The sequence below is a fragment of the Ipomoea nil genome, unplaced genomic scaffold, assembly GCF_001879475.1.
Source record: "Ipomoea nil cultivar Tokyo-kokei standard unplaced genomic scaffold, Asagao_1.1 scaffold2827, whole genome shotgun sequence".
Classification (NCBI taxonomy): domain Eukaryota; kingdom Viridiplantae; phylum Streptophyta; class Magnoliopsida; order Solanales; family Convolvulaceae; genus Ipomoea; species Ipomoea nil.
Window position 1 is genome coordinate 1,129,009 of NW_017619255.1, and position 18,978 is coordinate 1,147,986.

Here is an 18,978-nt window from a genome sequence, read left to right on the forward strand (position 1 = left end):
CGTCTCCGGCCAGCCATGGAGAACCTTTCGTCTCCATGCATGGTTGCCGTCTCCGGCTCTGTCTAGCCATGGGGGCGAAGGAGCCCTTCGTCTCCGGCTCCGTCCAGCCATGGAGACGAAAGGTTCTCCATGGCTGGCTGGAGACAAAGCGGTCTCCGGTTTTTTTTTTTTAATTAAAAATTATTAAAATAATTTAAAATTATTTTAAAATAAAGAAACCGACATGTCATCATATTAAAAGGTAAACAAGTCATTTTAGATCAAATTGTAAGAATTTGTGTTGTTCAATGATCCAATTATTATTATTATTTTTTTTTAGTTCGGTGACCTAATTATAGTTTGGTGTATAATTGGATGACCTATTTGACCCTTATTTCTATTAGATTATTTTTAAAAGAAAATTTGTAGAAGAAAACCTTATCCAATATCATTATCATTATTTGTAATTCAAATTTGCCTTAAAACGCATATCCAAGAAGGTTTCCTGACAGGGAAGGTAAACGACGAGCAGGAGCGACGAGTTATGATAAAAACCGGCGAGGGCGACGGAGAATCTAGAAAAAGACTACACTATCTTGGACATGTGGACATGCATGGGCATGGCATGCAGCACTTTCGTTTATATCAACTCAGCATTATTGGGTTGTGCTCTGAAACTGACCAAAATAGTGTGCCATTGTTCATTGGTAAGTAAGGTGGTGAGTAAACATGGTGAAGAATATTGGGTTCCTCTTTTTGTTGGTTTTGGGATGGGTGAGGGGAGGACGAGCACAATATCTGACCATCCATATTGACCAGTCAGGGTCGTCCGACTTCAAAACCATCCAATCAGCCATTGATTCAGTCCCCTCCAACAATTCTCAATGGGTTTGCATTTCCATCAAGCCTGGCATCTACATGTACGCATACATTTATTTTATGATTATACTTTTTCTTAATGTGATTTTTAATTAAATATATTTGTTTTCAAACTTCAATTTCTATACAACTCATCTGTTCCGTTGGATATTGGTGAATAAATCGATACACAAAATATATATTTATGCGAAAATGGAATTTAATTTATAGAAAATTAATTCCAATCAATTTTGGTACAAAACCAAAATTACATATATATACGAGCTAGGTATGTATATTAACAAAATAGGGATTTATTTTATAAAAAATAATCTCTACCACAACTAGTACAAGGGATTTAATTTCCACGAAATTAATCCCATCACATTTGGTACGAAATCAAGAACAAATATAAAACAAGAAAGGGTTTCTAACCTGAGGTTTTAACCTAACGAGAAGAAAAAGAAGCAGAAATCCGAGTCGTGTGTACACACACTCTTCTTAAAACCGATTCGCCACCTCCCGAGGGTACTATGAGCGTTGTGGCATCAGTCTCGCAAGATAAAACGGACTACGACTTTGGCGTTCGAGCACTCCAACCCAAAGCCCGGCGAACTAGAACACAAGTTGAGCACTCCGATATTTTACGGAAGATGTTGGCAGAATTTCTTTTCTTTTGTAAACGAATTGAGAGTAGAGAGAAACAAAAAGAAAAGTTTTGAGAATTTTCAAAAATGGCCAGCAATACATTCTGCCAACAACAAGCTTTTATGTAGGAGAAGGAACTTAATAGCATTATAATGGCACATTAATCCAACATATATTCAATTTAATAATGGGATAATAACATTTGAAACGATCGTACTTATTATCGTAATAATATCAACGGTCACGAACTTAATATCTGATTGATACGTACCGACCATGACGACTCATTTCAAAATATCTAAGTAACCAAAAAATCGATCCATATAAACTGAAAGATATTTAAAATGGGACTAAAAATCGCACCCATGTGGTGCTAAAGTGTAGCACGAATCAATGCATACAGCATTGATTCGTGCCCACCGATTCGTGTACATAAGCACAATTTGTGCTTCTTTCACTCAATCCACAATTCCACATGCACCGAATTGTGCATTAGTCCCAATGCTCAAATTAAGCTTTCAAAGCTTAATTACACAACACTTTCGTATAGCACCGAAAGCAAAGCACGAATTGGGCTAAATATCCAATTCCCATTTATAAGCTTTCGTACTTAAGCTTTCGGTAAAGCTTAACAAAAGCACATCTCGTGCTTAATGATTTCATTAGCACAAAATGCTAATTAACTACTTGCTTAATTATCTTTTGGGAAAATTGTAAAAAATGCCCCTCTATAATATGTCAATTATCAATGTCACCACTGAATTATGAGTTATGTAAAGATTGCCCCTCAATTATCAAAATAGTGCACATATAGCCCCTCCCGTAACAGACCTGTGGTTCCCCACCGTTGTCATCTCTGGTACTTCGAATTGAGGGAGGAAAAAACAACTAAATTACATATTTACTCCAACTTAACGATGTCGTACACTAACGGGGAATCACATGTCCGTTACGGGGGGGGGGGGGGGGGGGGGGGGGGCTATATGTGCACCTTTTTGATAATTGAGGGGCAACATTTACACCACTCATAATTCAGGGGTGACATTGATAATTGACATATTATAGAGGGACATTTTTTACAATTTTCCCTTATCTTTTTGTAATTTGGACTTCTTTTAAATAGGTTCATTTTGAAAATCAATTTCTCATTCACCTATTACCCATTTTGATCGTACAATATATCAATTTCTTCATCTCACTACGAAGAACCCGAATCCACTTTGACCCAACCCAAATCGAAAGTGGACCCCACATATATTTGTACCACAAAATAATCACTCAAATTGTCATTTTTAACTAAAAATTCCAACATCATCTATCAACATGTTTAATTCAAGAAATAAATTCTCTTCTACTGGTTGACTTTTAGAAGGAATAGACTTCAAAAATTGAATTATTGTTGATTGTAATAATTTTATAAGACCACACTCATAATAAATTAAGTATAAATACAAGTGGATGGATTAAAATAATAATATTATTAACCAAGTACATGTCCAACATAAATAAATAATAAAGCCAGCCTAATAAGGGTCTAAGCCCCAGTTAAACTAGGCCTTTGGCTCTAGCCCTAGAAACCAATGGACTAATTGCCATGCCTCAGATCAAGCATGTCCACACATGAAATGAGTGATTGTCATTCTTCGATCAACCTTGTCTACCAACTTGTCAACACCACAAGTTCCCACCCTATATCTTTCTTAATCATTAGCTAATTTTATTGCTTCCAATTACAGAAGAAACATGGTAGTCTAGCTTGAGTAAGATGTACTTGTAGGTTAGGGATTTGAGTCTTTGTGGTTACATTTTTTCCCTCATTTTTGGTAGTTATAGCTTAACTTGAACTAAACATCATTTTAGGCCCCTCTCTAACCCAATTATCATGGGTCCTAGATACCATGACTCCATGAGTCCATCACGAGTCCCCTCTCACGATCTCGCACCACAACTTCTATACTCACCTCGTCGAATTGGAGTCCTAACACCTATAACTGTTCTCGAGCTTTGCTCTCGACCTTGAGCCCAAAGGCTCCAACCGTTGTTTGGATCATCGGATGCTCCTAAACAAAATCTTCCCCGTCATCTTCATTTCACTCACCTGTATAATACTTCCTTGCCACATGTTCCTCTTTTAGACGGTTGTGAGAATCTCACGTATTGACTTCTCCCTCTTGACAAGCCTCTAGGCCCACTTAAATCCTATTGGGCCTCTAAGCCAACATATTCTCTTTTTGAGCAGCAATGCACCCACCACGTCCTTATGTGCAGTCTGTCAAGATGTTGCTATGCCTTCACTTTTTTTTGTTTGATGTGTGTTGCCTTCTTATGTCACCTTCCCTGCTTGCGAGCCCACAAATGATTTTTTTTTTCACTACCTTCCCTACATGCAGGCCATATCGAGCTGCATTCCCTACATGTGGGCCCGTCTAGAATGTTTTTTTTATTCCTTGGGTTGTAGGCCCACTACAATGTTGTTACTAATTCCTTGGGCTGCCTACCCGAGCTTGAAGAGTGCTTTGGTGATTGGGGGCGGGTTTGCCTAAGCCTCCGGTCTAGCGGTCGCCTGCTATGTCGGGTTGGGTGTGCCCCCCACTGTTGCTGGGCTACACATACGCCGATGACATTCCTAACTCTTAGGCTAGCAGTTGGACGCTGGATCTCAACCTTAGAGAGTTGAGGTTAGTTCTTGACGGGTGTCCTCTTCGACGGCCAAGGTGCAAGTGGGACATCTAGTTTGTTCTGGGCAAGAAACGACCGATCTCCAAGAGCACAACTGCCTCCTTCCTCGTTGGTCGAGGCATTCCCGTAGATCTTAGGAATGTTCGCTTCTGGATATGGCCATTTTGATATATTTCAGGGCTAATTTTGTGTAAATAGAGTGTGAAGTCAGACAGATTTTAGAAACGCGTACTTTTTATAGTGATCCCCACAAATAGAGCCAATGATGGTCTTATAGGATCTTTAAAATAATAATATTATTCACTGCTAGAAATTTTGGAATCTCCGACCACCTAAAAGTGATCTTAAATCAAGTCGAAAGCCTTGTTCCGACCACTTTTGGTATCCGGAAAAACCTTTGTTGCTATTTTCGGCCACTTTTTGCTTTCGAATTGATTTAAGATCACTTTCAGGTGGTCGGAAATTCAATAATATCCAGTAGTGATTAATCGGGTATCGAGCCTTAATAATATTCACAACTGGGCTACGAGTAAATAATGATAGTCCAACAAGGGTCCGAACCCCAGTTATACTAGGGCTTTGACTCTAGCCCATAAGACATGTTATTTTGGAATTCAAACCTAAGTGTTGTGGTTTGAGGATAGAGAAGAAATCACTGGACTAAGTGTCCTATTCGTGATTGTTTGATGTTATAATGGGGCAAGAGACTTGATTTATAATGTTTGTAATTATAATGCATTAATCAAGCATGTTCATCCTCACCCATGAAACGAGTGATTGTCATTCCTCGATCAACCAACTTGTCATAACACAAGTTGCCATCCCACATCTTTCTGGTTAGCTAATTTTGACCACTTGTAAGATGTAGTTATGCACTAGTTTTAGTGCTTAGCTTGAAATCTTGAACTATACAATGTTTTAGGCCCTTCTCTGGCCCAACTTTCATTGGGCCGAAACTCTATGGTTCCACCATGTTGAAATAAGAACTATAAATAGAGTAAATATTCAAATTACATAAATACCCAGTTATTCCTTGTGTGCTTGAAATGAGTAGTTATTCCCCTGCTTGTTGGAAATTCTATTCTTAAAGTAAAAATACTTACCAAATATGAGAATTAACCTATACTTGAAAATGCTATTTTGTTTCTCACCTATTTCATTTCGTTGTTATTATATTGATTTTGGTCATTTTTATATATATGTAGGGAACAGGTAACAATTTCGTATCACAAGCAATATATTTATCTCAAAGGAGAAGGTAATGAAAAAGCCAGCATTGTTTGGGGGAACAGTGGTTCTTTCAGCTCAAGCCCAACTTTTGCATGCTTTGCGGACAATATCAAAGTTGAAAACCTTAATTTTGTGGTACAGACACTAAATTCGATCAGTTCCTTAATGTAGTGAAATTTGGTCAATTTGATTCACAAAACGTGAGAAAACAAAAACAAAGGCCTTGTTTGGCAATATAGTTAGCTTATCAGCTAATTTTAACTTATTTGATAACTATTAGTTGTTTGATTTGGTTAAACAATCAATATGAATGTTTGATTAATTAGTTTTTTGTAACAATTTATTGCTCCAAAAGGCTAATAAAATTCAAAAAGCTGCTCAAAGCAGCTTTTTTAATCAGCTTTTCGAAAAGTTATTTTGTATGTAATTAGGTATTAGCTAATAGCTAATTTATCAAACACTTTTCTACAATCAGCTAATGCTATCAACTAGTCAAACCTACTAACCCAATTAATTAACAACTATATTTACCAAATACCCTAAAGTGTAGGTATAGTTGCTGCTTATCTATTCATAACTACAGTTATGTATACCCTTGAACAGAATTCTTACAATTATCCTCCAATGCTGAAGTCAAGTCATCCCACAATACCGGCGGTGGCAGCTAAGGTTATCGGAGACAGAATGGCGTTTTACGATTGTGGTTTTTACGGCGTGCAAGACACGTTGTTGGATGCCATGGGCAGACATTATTTCAAGCGTTGCATCATTGAAGGGGCCGTAGACTTCATCTTTGGTGCCGGTCAGTCTATTTTTGAGGTACGCTTTGCTTAGTTTTCTAGCCCTTAAATTTGTTTAATTTGTTTGTGTTTTTTTATTACTTCATCCATCCCAATTTACATATCATATTTAGTATTCATTACTCGAACTCTTTCTTCTTTGTTTTTCTCTTTAGAATTTTTTAATTATTTTTAAATTTAATTTTTTTTTTGTGTTTAATAGTACTTTTAAGTTAGTTTCTAAATATATAAATTTTATATATTAATATTAAACTTAATATTATGAAAAATTGAATTAAAAATAATTTCAGTCAAGTCTCGTTAATTAAATCAGACACATAAAATGGGACGGAATGAGTTTTTTTTTTAACCAAATTTGTAATTCATGTGTAAAGTTTTTTTTTTTTTTTTTTTTCAACTTCTTGAATAAGGAAAATACAAAAGAGATAGTACCAATAGTAGTCCTTCGAGTATGGTGGGCAATGGCTCCGTCAAGTTTAGTCCTTAACTTTCATATTGATCACCATTGGCCGCCCTTGGAGTTTTGATCACCATTATATTACCGTTTAAATCTATTTGGTAATTTAATCTCAACAAATAGATATAAAAACAAAGAACTTATTGAGTCGACTAATTTTCTATAATGTTTTGTCTGATGTTGTGTTTTTAGGAGTGTACAATAGTGGTGAATGTTGGGGAATCGTTACGAGAAGGCAGTACAGGATTCATAACAGCACAAGGAAGGTCAGGTGCAAATGATAGCAATGCATTTGTTTTCAAGAACTGCAATGTGACTGGAAGTGGCAAGGCAATCTTGGGAAGGCCATGGAGACCTTATGCTAGGGTCATCTTTTTTAACTCTTCCCTCTCCGACGTCGTTGTTCCTTATGGTTGGGATTCTTGGTTTTATGCGAATCAAGTGTAAGACATACATCTTTCTTCTCTCTGGACTAAAATTGCTACTTTGTACAGGTTATAATGGTCGTCACATATATAATTTAGGGACTAAAGTCTATACTATGGGTATAATTGAAAAACTAAAAATATAATTTTTTCTAAATTATTTAAGAAAATCTTATCATATCGAATAGTAATACTTAACCAATCCAATGGGACCGGCTCAGCTCCCGGCGTGGGGAGTTTGGCGGGCCCTCTTACCGCTCTGGTGTTAACTAGCCAGTAGCCGATTTTGAACCCCCTAGTGGAGGTCATGACCCCTTCTTGTGGGAGGGCATGTCTTCCAAGACCTTGCCAATAATGTATAATCTTATATATTTTACTTCTTTTTTTCCTCTAGGGATCAATTAACATTTGCTGAAATAAACTGCTATGGCCCGGGGTCTAACACCTCAAAGAGAGTTGCATGGGAGGCACAATTGAGCCAAGAAATGACGGACTACTTTGTCAACATCACCAACTTCATTGACGTTGATCAGTGGATTAGCAAGCAACCTCTTTAATTATAATGGTTTAGTAATAAGCCAAGTACGTATTTGGTATTTAATTTGTTTTACTTTTTACTCTTTTGTGCTAATGGTCCAATCGAGTAAAAGTTTAGATGGGTTTATAAATTATAAAGTTGTAAACTTTTTCAAAAAATATGTTTTGTGTAAATTTTAGTAAATTTATTTCACAATAATACATTACATAAGTTTTACGATTGTATTAATGTTTGTTTAAATTAGGAAAAATGACATTTTTTCCCCCTGTGTTATATACCTATAGCATTTTTTCTCCCTAAATTATTGAAGTGGCTGTTTTTCCCCCTGAAATGTTAAATGGGCATATTTACCCTTAAACTAAATATTTAATTTATTTTTTTTCTCTAACAAATTATGACCATAATTTGGTTCAAACCAAACAAACACTATAGCAACCAAACCGAAATATTCCAATCACAATTTAGAATCGAAATTCGATATTTAGAGTTTATTAAAATCGTGAACCTGAACGGACGATTCATGTTCCAAACTGAAAAAATAAAATACATTTATTGTTGAATTTATACTATTTTAAAATAAAAAATAAGATTTAAAATAAAGACGGTTCAAAATCGCGAATCGGATCCGGAACCGCCGATTCACGGTTCAAGATTCAATTTTTTTGATACATAATTTTAATAAATTGACATTTAAATATTGGGTTCTAGATTTGAATTATAACCGAAAACTATTAATTCGATTGTTTTAGTATCCGGTTCAATTCAAATCGATCCGTGGTCATCCCTACGTATACGCAATAATTTGTTGGAGTAGTAAAATAAATAAAGTGTTTACTTTAAGGGTATAAATGTCAATTTAATATATCAGGGGGAAAAAGCATCACTTTTAGAATAATTGAGGGGGCTAATGTACTTACCTAAATAATTGAGGAGGAAAAAGTGCTATAAGTATATAACTCAGGGGCAAAAAATGTCATTTTTCCTTTAAATTATCTATACTATTTTATTATCTAATTGTTAAAATTTTAATTAGTTTTTAATTAAATGTAGTTTAGAAAAGAAATTGCGGGGGCACCATGGCCCGCAGCTCTTGATGGGGAATGGTGAGCTAGCAATTTCGGCAAATTATATTATGGACCGCGGTCTACAATGTATTGTAGTTCAGGCATCAAAACGACGTCGTTTTGTTTAATGAAAAGAAATGGCACCTGTTTTGCGCCGTTCTGCAAAAAGTAATTTTGTTATTCAGTTTCATTTTGTATACACTGTAGTTTCATTTCAACACAGCGATAATTTCATTTCGATATAACTACAGCTTCATTTGATATTATACACTCAAATATGTGAAAATGTTATTTAGTTTCATTTTATATAGACTACAGTTTCATTAAAACACAACTACATTATCATTTCGATATAACTACAGGTTCATTGCAGAATATACACTCAAATATATGAAATGTTATTCAGTTTCATTTTATATATACTGCAGTTTCATTTCAATACAACTACAGTATCATTCTGATGTAACTACAGTTTCGCTGGACAATATTCACTCAAATATGTGAAATTGTTATTCAGTTTCATTTTGTATACACTGCAGTTTCATTTCAATACAACTACAGTTTCATTTCAATTCAATTGTAGTTTCGTTTGATAATACAAAAATAATACGTGAAGCAGTGTCAGTTTAGATACACTGTAGTTTCAGTTGGTAATTAACGCACTAAAAATGCGTGTTCCGTTAATGTAACGGCGCTGTTTTTAGACCGCGGTCCATAGTATAATTGCTGAGCAATTTCCAGGTCGGCCTCACCACAATGGCAGGCTTTGATGGGCTAGTCGTACCAACCCACTTTGACAATACTATCTGAGCAGGCAAATTATATCGTGCATCAGGGCACACAATGCATTGTGCGCTCTGGCCCAAAACGACGTCGTTTTGTATTTTTTTTTGTTTTTGGAAATTTCATTTGTGTCTGATGTTAATTTCTTTTAAAAAAAAAAATTCTCATGTTTTGAATGTACATAATTGTATAATAGAATGTACATAATTGTTTATAACAGAATACACATACACTTTTCTGAAAGAATAATACACATAATCTAACATAATACATAATACACATATACTCTTAACATAATACACATAAACTTTTAACATAATACACATAAACTCTTAACTCTTAAAAAAATCTACTGTTTCGAATATACATAATTGTATAATAGAATGTACATAATTGTTTAACAGAATACGCATACACTCCGTCGCATCAACTCCCCCACACAACTTAACAAAATGATATTATTTTGAGAGGGCGGGACGCACAATGCATTGTGCGCCCTAGTGCATGATATAACGATTGATCTGAGCATTAACATAAACAAATATCATTTTCGATCCAAATGAAAAGGAAAAAAAAAAAAAAAAAACAAACTATTAGAAGGATTATAATGTAAATCTTTGGTCCAACATAGAAGGAAAGGTGAAGTAATATAATGATACGTAAAAAATTGAACCTTGTAGATAAAATTGAAGTAGAAAATATAATCTTTTTTTTTTTTTTAGGATTTATGTAGCGTTTACTTATACATTTGTTCTCTATTTCTTATTTTTTAATTAATAAAATGAAAAATTGATGCAGTGCGGGGAGTTCCTACTTTGATCTTATTATAGATGGCATTAAAAAATATTGCAGACTCTGTACATGGGTTGCAATTTTGCTTTGTTAAACGTTCAGCGAACCAGACCGCTCATATGTTAGCTCGAAAATCTAGTTCTGTGACTGATCGTGTCGTATGATTTAATTGTCCTCCTTTATTTCTTCTAAGCAGTTTGGATTATGATAATGAAGTCTGACTTGGTTGTGGTGTCAAAAAAAAAAAAATGAAAAATTGATACGCTCATAAGAATAGGATAGTTAATTGTATAAAGTATTGTATTATTAGAATTAGATGAACATTATAATAGAAGTTATTATATTATTAGAATTAGAAAAATAATAGAATATGAATTATCATTAGGATTAGTAGAACAATAGAATTAGTTAGACTTTAGGAATACAATATTATACAGAGTAACTAATACGCTTCATGTATTGTGAAAGAACAATCAGAACAATAATACACAATCTTTTTATACATACATTTTACTCTATATTTTCTTCCTCAATTCTTTATCGGAGTTAGCACTCGCTCGAAGTAGTGTCTATTTGATGCCGAATTATATCAATTAGTACTTTCATTGAGTTTTAATGGTAAATTAAATAATTGTGTTGCAAAATTAATTGCTCCCAAAACAAGAAATTGGAGGACTGCCTTGATAGGTTTCACAAATCAATTTCTTGGATTATTTTGGTTTTTGTTATTATGGATAAACTGCCCTATATTAAACATATGAAGCATACATTTCAACGACTTGCCAATTCATTAGTGAAATTGAAATCGTTGATAATATCGCAGTATTATTTCACACCTATATATAGATTTGTAGACACGTAGAATTTAATTTATTAATGACTGACCCCAACAAATTCACACCGAAGGTGTCTTCAAAAAGTAGCTAGAACTTCTACGATTAGATGGTAAATTAAAGATTCTTATGGATGGGCTTCCCTAACTCAAAGATATTTTGATTTCCATGACATTCCGGATGCACAACGAGAACAACTCATACCTTTTAACATGGATAAAAAGGCATATAAATTGTATAAAGGATTAAAAATTAGAGCTATCAAAGCGGATTAATGGGGTCATCAAAGCCCACCCCTATAGCTGGACAGGCTAAAAAGCCCACCAATTAACCTAACCCCTCCCCTCCTTAGGCCCACGGGTTTAGGCGGATACCCGCCAATATCAATCGTTATGTTGTGCATTTGTATGCACCGTGCATGGTGCATACGGATGCAAAAACGACGTCGTTTTGACGTCTAACTTAAAAAAAAAAAAAAAATTGCATAACTACACATCCATAATTTCATAACTATACATCCAGAATTACAGAACTACACATCCATAATTTCATAACTATAAATCCAAAATTACATAACTACACATCCATAACTTCATAAATACATCCAGAATTGCATAACTATACATCCATAACTTCATAACTATAAAATCCAGAATTGCATAACTACACCATGCATAATTACACATCCATAATTTCATAACTAAAAATCCAGAATGAATGAACTAAAAAATGAACAACATAATGTTGTTGTTGGGAATCGAAACTGATTTTTTTTTTAAATAGGACGCGCGTTTTGATGCAAATATTATTTAAACATTTATATTTTATATTACTTAGAAACAAAAAAAAAAATTCCTCAAAAAAAAAAGAAACAAAAAAAAAATGAAGAGAGGGACTCAAGTTAGGGAAGAGCGGAATAGGCGTTAGATTGTAAGAATGTTAGTGCCCGTTTGGTTGGCGGAAAATATTTTAAGAAAAATGAAATTTCAATTCATTTTATGGAAAAGAAATTACTAGGAAGATAAATTTTATTGTTTGGTTGGTGGAAAAAAATTATTGGAAATACTATTTTATTGTTTGGTTAGATTTGGCATGGAATTGTAAGGAATAACAAATATAAAGATATATATGCCCCTGGAAATTAATAAGAGTAATATAATTAAGAAAGAAAAACAATGGTAAAATAGTTTTTCCATATCATTTTTACTTCTCATCTTCTATGGAAAACAAAATCCCACGTCCAATCAAGGATTTTGTTTTCCTCAAATTTGAAGAATTCTTCAATGAACCAAACATAAAAAATAATAATTAAAAAAAAAAAAACACTACATTTCTCTCCACTGTAAGGAAAAACTTTTCTATCCAACCAAACATCCCCTAGGATTAAAAAATGTAGGGGGAATTAGGGAAAAGAAAAGGGGCGGAGGGAGGGGTAATGTTTTTTTTTTAATAAATTAGGCGGGTTGGTGGGCTAGCTCGCGGCCCGCCCCGTAAGCAGGGCCGGAAGTTCTAGCCCAACGAGCTAATCCTGTTTTGATAACTCTATTAAAATTTATTTGGTACATCCGCACATGGTCATAATTACTTGAAAATATTAAGTTGCAATTTAGTTATTGTCTAACTAATCAATTGCACTATTGCAGGTTACTAACATAATGTTGGAAGAAACTCAAATATCAAACTGATACAAGTGATATGCAAATAGAAGCAAACGATTTAGAACCTATGGAGCAACCAATTATTGAGCAGTTAACGAATCTTGATATTTCACCCTTTGCTAATGAATCGATAAATCTTGGTACTCCATCAATTATTGAAGAACGGACAAATACTAAAAATTGCTGATACTCCATCAATTATTGAAGAAGTGACAAATGCTGATATTCCACTAGCTATTGATGAGCTAGTAGAAGTTTTGTGAAGATTTTGACAGTTTCTAACAACAGTTTTGAGCAACAAAGTGAGGATGAAGTATTAAACATGATTGTCAAGCCTTTGTAATGGTATCAAAAATTAGATTTTACATTCCTCGAGCATTTGGATGAAGATGACACTCTCAGTGCAGAAATTGTTACAAAAATGTCCAAGACGAGACTTTATGTGACAATGCAAACAAAAATATGCAAGTTATTTTTTGGTGAATGAGAAATTAATTATCAAAGTAAATCTATTTGAGACTGTGTTGTTTTGTGGTTAAGCTTAATTAGTCTAAGCTTGCAATTAGCACCATTAAACTTAATTAGCCTAAGCTTGTATTTAGCACCATTATGGTGCTTAGAGTAATTAAGCACCAATAGGTGCGTATTTAGCACTGAAGTGCTCCTCTCGGAAGGAATTGTTTAGAAAAGTGCTACATGCTATCATTGTTATGCACGTCCACACTAAGATGCAAGAAAGTGACAAATAACTGTCCACCATTTTCATGTGATTAATATGTTTTTTTTTTTTTTTCATTTGTTTTTTATTGTGTTGGTGATGTGAAAGGAGAAAAGAAGAGTAGCATTGTGGATGCTCTTATCACTATGGTGGTTGGGCAAATGAATGGATAGGTCCTCATTGAATTGTAAGGACAATTGACCTAAAGATTTAAGGCTGCTTCATACTCAAAGTTAAAGATCGAATCCTTGAAAATGGTTTCTTTGTCTTTAATGATAACTGTCGATTTTGTCTTGTAGTGACCCTTTTTAAAGAGATGAGACATCCAATTAAGGAGAGTTATCTATTGACCTATAGCCGATTTGGTTTCTTTGTCTTTAATGATAACTGTCTATTTTGTCTTATAATGACCCTTTTAAAAGAAATGAGACACTCAATTAAGGAGTTATCTATTGACCTATACCCAATTTGGTTTCTTTGTCTTTAATAATAACTATCTATTTTGTCTTATAGTGACCCTTTTAAAATAGATGAGACATCCAATTAAGGAGTTAGCTATTAACGTATACCCAATTTTGAGTGATACATGAACTGTGATTTAGTTCCATTCTTCATAGGTTATATAATAACCTCATCAAGTCAAACCTAATTAGCTCATAAAATGGACCAAGCTAGCTCAACACAATCTATTTGCCACCTCTATCATCAGTCCAAGGGGCAAATTTACCTCTTGAAGCAACTACATGCCTACATGGGAAGATTTTGGTCAAAGTCACAATTTCATAGTTCCTTTTTAGGTAAGCTTTGGTCAATGTCATGAATGAATGGATAGTTCAAATTCAGCTATAAGAAGCTGTATTTTTTTTTTTTTTTTTTTTTTTTTTTGTTAAACCACAAGGTGTCCTGAGTAAATCCTAACTATAAGAAACAACTTTAAACCCATATCATACTCAAACTAATCCTTGTTTAAACCGGACTATAACAAACTGTTGATAGTAGAAACAGAAACCTATAACACCAATAAGTTGATTAAAAAGGTTCATTAGTGCCCCCTAAATAAAAGTTCAAACAAGCTCTCATTAATCAGAAACCTATTAACACCAATAAGTTCATTAAAAATGTTCATTATGTGCCCCCTAAATAAAAGTTGAAACAATCTCTCATTAATCAGCACAGATATGATAAATGATGGAAGAGTAAAGTGTTATGTTTTTAGAATGAAAGGAAACTTAAATACTGCCACTATTTGAGAATCAATGAAAAGGGAAGGGAAATCTATAGCTTGACATCAGTAAAAATTCTCGTTTTATGAAAATGGAAATCTGCAGTGTTTCAGCCTCCGGATGCAGTTAGGATGGCTCTGTTGCTACTCCGATTGTCTAGTGCTCCTTTGTGCCGCGGCCCCGGCCCCGGGTAGTAAGCTCGAAAGGGTGGGAACTCCTTGGCTTCTCATTTCCTCTTGTGCACGTCTGATTTCTTCGGGATCTGCCCAAGATAGATAAAATCGAGTGTTAGCATAAACACTGTACCAGGATTCATAAAGATGAGTTCGCGAATGAATCAATTGTCACTACCATGATGTCTTTCTTGAAAACAATTGTCGCTATACTAAGATGCCTTCTTGAAATCGAAGGGAAAAAGATATAAATCACATATGAAGTGCAGTTCATGTATCTTTAGTGTTTCTAATGGATTCATCCTACATGACTGGAGAAATCCCGATTTACCAATCCAATTCTATCACTAACATGGTTCAATCTCACAGAATCTTTCACAATCGATAATTGTGTTGCTTATTAAAAGGGAATGAAGATTACAGTTATCAATACAATATAGGTTTTACTATTTACTCCATGCCAATTACCAACCCATATCTCTCTCCACAAAGAAGTGTGAAACCAGCATTCTTGAGAAACCCGACTTTTTTTTTAGTACTACTGACTCTGTTACGATGCAGTATCTGTTCATAACTACTTTTTCAACCTATTGAAGCACAAAGAGTCAATATCGCCTCCACTGAGGCTCGAACCCACAACCTCCCATATGGGAGAGCAAATTGGTGCCACTAGACCACAAGGTCATTGGCATCCTAACTTTGAAAATGCTAATGAACTTTTATATGACATCCTTACCCATATTTTCAACCAATTTAGGCATTACAAACACCACAAGCAGCATGAAGCCAACCATCAAACCCATGGGGCTTTTTACTATAGACATTACGGAGAACGGTTCCCTAATCTGCAAGGGAAAGAAAAATACATCACATTTTAAAGAATATAAAAGGAAATGAGTGGGATAACGGGATTGAAGTCAAAGTCAATCTGACCTCATAGTACTGCTCCTCCCTCAATGGTTCCAACACTAGTTCAGTTAAACTCCTTCTATTCTCCGTCAGTGCTGCTTGAACCTTACCTGGGTTTCTGGCACTCACATCAACTCGGACCTGAGGACCAGATAGTGGTAAGAAGCATATAAATCTGTGTAGATAATTAATTGTACGAGTGATGTGGGTAAGAAGCTCACTGGGGAGAAGAAATAGCCTATTGCATCCACTTCAATCAGATGCGTCCCAGCTGGCACGTTATGGCTTTAAGCACATGGGGTTAAGGAATTACAATAAAAAACGTAGAAAACCCTATTGAATCTCATAGGAAGACAGGATGCACAAATGACAAGTCAGAGGATTAGCTTAACACATTAAAACATAAGTCACAGGATACAATGAAAAATATCCATCAGGTCTCAGAAAAGTAACTCTTTGGCCACCATTGAGTAACACCTTGACGTCTGAAGCCTTAGCCAGCAGACCAGATCCTTTCAAGTTAAAGCCTATACACATTATAACAAAAGAAGGTATTTTTAACACCCATTGTACAGAATTGAAATAACATGTAACACATATTTGTTAAATCTATGTAACACCAGAAGATGAATAGCATCAGTTCCCCTCTAAAAAGGGAAGTGTCTGAAATTTTTAAACACACAGACACACAAAAGAAGAGGAGGAAGAAGAAAGTCAACCACTCAACCATATTGGAACATATAGCAAGTCAGCATTACATATTATATTACATCACCAAGAATTAGCAAATATGGAGTACGTAAGTGACAGACTACAAAATCCAAAGTCCTTCAAGTCACTATATAAAAAGTTTTGGCTAGGCTTAGCATGCCTTCTCAGCCAATAGTTTAACTCAGAAAGTCACTACATAGCTTAAGATTTTTCAATTTTCAGGCTGCCAGTGGCCAGCAAAATAAGATATATCTATGTGTGTGTGTGAGTGTTATAATACAGATCCACAGTCCAAACCAATTAGCAGGCCCAAAAAACTGGGAGTTTTCGCATTTGATCAATATTCCCCTTGAATAACATCATATGTTTATAATGTTAACAGTAAGCTTTTTACACACAACGAAAATAGAAAAGAGACTGATAATAAAGCTTAAAGAAGTGGCAACTCCCCCAAACTACAAAAATAAAAAAGTTTAGATATAAAATAGTGGAAATTTCACAAATTGATTAATGCTCTCACAGACTAAACTTAGCATTTCACTTTGTTTATGATCCCAAGGTTCTTATAAGTTTCACAGGCTTGTGGAAATTAAAAGAAAAATGAAAGGAAAGAAATAGTGAAGCACAGAAGGTACATGTTACTACCCATTTCCTTTTAACCAACCAAGATAATTTGATTCTTCTCCTTTCCTTTCCTCACTTTCTAAACCAAGATAGTTTGGTTACTTTTATCCTAAGGAATATTTCCATTTCGATATTAATTATTGTTTTAAATGAAACCAATCAGCAATTAAAGAGAGAAATCAATTCTCATTCACAGATCTATTCCTTTTTTACTGAAACAGATGGATACTGCACCATATAATTAAACATATGAAAGCGAGAGAAACCGCTAAGGTTAAGATCCTCCAATGAAAATTAAGCAACTTTGTATTTTAGTCCAAAAGATGATTAATTCTTGTTCTCTGTTTGAGTGTTTTAGTGATTAATCCTTTCTACGTTTGTGAACCAAAAGAAACAATGTATTATTATTAACACAGCGAAAAAGAGAAACCTCAGATGAATCCACTAATGAAAGAGAAGCAACATTGTATTAGTTACACAAATTTGCCATCTTTAGCCCAATAGATAGATGGTCAAAGTACCACATCAATAAAAGGTGATATTTGACCCCAACCAAACATAAATCATCTTGGACACTGAGTCGGAAATACTCAGAACAATTTAGCAGTCTTTCTAACTAAATACAATAAGTGATAGTTAAGACTATAAAACAATACATAATATGACACTTTTCAGCTTCCAAAGATGCAAAAACTAATAACAGATCATCTTCAACAAGCATCTTCTCCATGACATTTTTCTGTTTGAACATTTTCATTCAAGCCTTATTCTTTGCTAAAAATATCATCAACCATTAGAATACAGCATGGTCTCTTCTAAAATTCATGCTTAAGTGATGAAACCTCATAAACCCCTAATAAATTACAAAGAACTAGAGGTAGGTATGAATGCTACCTGCATAATTTGACCCTAAAATATATTTTCACATAAGAACTAAACTGCATCTCATACAAATAACGTGGCAATATGTTCATTGGCATCAATAAAGATAAGGGATAATCAACAAAGTATCCTTTGTAGTTGAAAACAAGAGTGGAAGACAAATATCAACAAAAATTACATTCGGACCTGGTAATTTCACACGTCCGTTTATAGTATACCCATCGCTGTTCCTGCCCATAATAATAAATACATCAAATCAACAAAGAACTGGAAAAGTGATGAATTTCAAACGATATTAGGAAAAATTAAAACCTTTAGATCTTAACTTTACACATTCAGGAACTAAAGATCACTAAGTTTCGACTCTTTATCAGTAATTTATTAGCACCCAAATAGAGAAATCTTCAAAGTGAGGAGTATAAATTAAAATAATTTAATAAAATGTAGGCCTTGAAAGAAAGCATACCCGGAAGCAACGGCGAGAGACCAGAAGCAGAGTTGGAGAAGAAAGAGTAGTGGGAAAAAGATCGGCCAAGTCATAGCGATTTGCTATTGTGAGTATAGATTACAACGAAAGAAACTGAAAAAGCGATTTGAAAATCCGATCAAAACGAGGGAAGGAATTTCTCCTCGCGAGGGAGTCGGCACTGGTATGGCGTCGGAAACCCACAAAACGATAATTTACAAAAATAACGAATTAATCTCAAAAATGGTCTTATGATAATTTTATTTTTCCACTTTATTATTTTGCTTTAAAAAATTGACCAATATAATTCAGTGCAAATTTTCAAGGAGAGTAGTGGGATCTGCTCTGACTGCCTTTTAAAGATGGAGAAAGGCAGAGAGCTGTGCTTATGAAATTTTTAGTTAGGGTTTGAGGACTGAATTCTTAATTTTGCTCTCATTTTAACGAGAAGTTAATTCTATTTTTAGTCCTAGATTTATAGGTGACAATTCATTTTTAGTCTTAGATTTATCAAAACATCCATTTTTG

At 34.4% G+C, this 18,978-nt stretch overlaps 2 protein-coding genes across 4 annotated transcripts; one reads left to right on the top strand and one right to left on the bottom strand.

Moving 5' to 3' along the window:
* Positions 1-668: 668 nt before the first annotated feature.
* Positions 669-7,730, top strand: LOC109159444 (probable pectinesterase 55). 2 transcript variants are annotated; one of them, XM_019307553.1, is made up of 5 exons: positions 669-899; positions 5,370-5,529; positions 5,998-6,213; positions 6,844-7,094; positions 7,471-7,730. In XM_019307553.1, exons 1-5 carry the CDS (start codon positions 709-711, stop codon positions 7,631-7,633), a joined length of 981 nt encoding a protein of 326 aa, XP_019163098.1. In that variant the 5' UTR covers positions 669-708; the 3' UTR covers positions 7,634-7,730. The 2 variants fall into 2 exon arrangements, with proteins under 2 accessions (XP_019163098.1, XP_019163099.1); XM_019307554.1 differs by lacking the exon at positions 5,370-5,529 and having other exon boundaries at positions 669-900; positions 5,992-6,213.
* Positions 7,731-14,570: 6,840 nt separating this feature from the next.
* On the bottom strand, positions 14,571-18,702 carry LOC109159492 (ER membrane protein complex subunit 7 homolog). 2 transcript variants are annotated; one of them, XM_019307599.1, is made up of 7 exons: positions 18,451-18,702; positions 18,171-18,208; positions 16,186-16,294; positions 15,989-16,052; positions 15,792-15,908; positions 15,595-15,703; positions 14,571-14,947 (listed from the first exon to the last, which is right to left on the bottom strand). In XM_019307599.1, the coding sequence occupies exons 1-7, from the start codon at positions 18,522-18,524 to the stop codon at positions 14,829-14,831; spliced, it is 630 nt and encodes a 209-aa protein (XP_019163144.1). In that variant the 5' UTR covers positions 18,525-18,702; the 3' UTR covers positions 14,571-14,828. The 2 variants fall into 2 exon arrangements, with proteins under 2 accessions (XP_019163144.1, XP_019163143.1); XM_019307598.1 differs by having other exon boundaries at positions 18,171-18,214.
* Between the last annotated feature and the right edge of the window lie 276 nt (positions 18,703-18,978).

Bases quoted from the DNA above. Each gene is read 5' to 3' on its own strand.
- LOC109159444 (XM_019307553.1), top strand. From the start codon at position 709: ATGGTGAAGAATATTGGGTTCCTCTTTTTGTTGGTTTTGGGATGGGTG. The intron at 900-5,369 runs GTACGCATACAT...ATATATATGTAG, and splicing joins ATCAAGCCTGGCATCTACAT to GGAACAGGTAACAATTTCGT. The intron at 7,095-7,470 runs GTAAGACATACA...TTTTTCCTCTAG, and splicing joins TGGTTTTATGCGAATCAAGT to GGATCAATTAACATTTGCTG.
- LOC109159492 (XM_019307598.1), bottom strand. From the start codon at position 18,524: ATGACTTGGCCGATCTTTTTCCCACTACTCTTTCTTCTCCAACTCTGC. The intron at 16,295-18,170 runs GTCCGAATGTAA...TAATGTGTATAG, and splicing joins CGGACGTGTGAAATTACCAG to GCTTTAACTTGAAAGGATCT. The intron at 16,053-16,185 runs GTATCCTGTGAC...ATGTGCTTAAAG, and splicing joins CCTGATGGATATTTTTCATT to CCATAACGTGCCAGCTGGGA.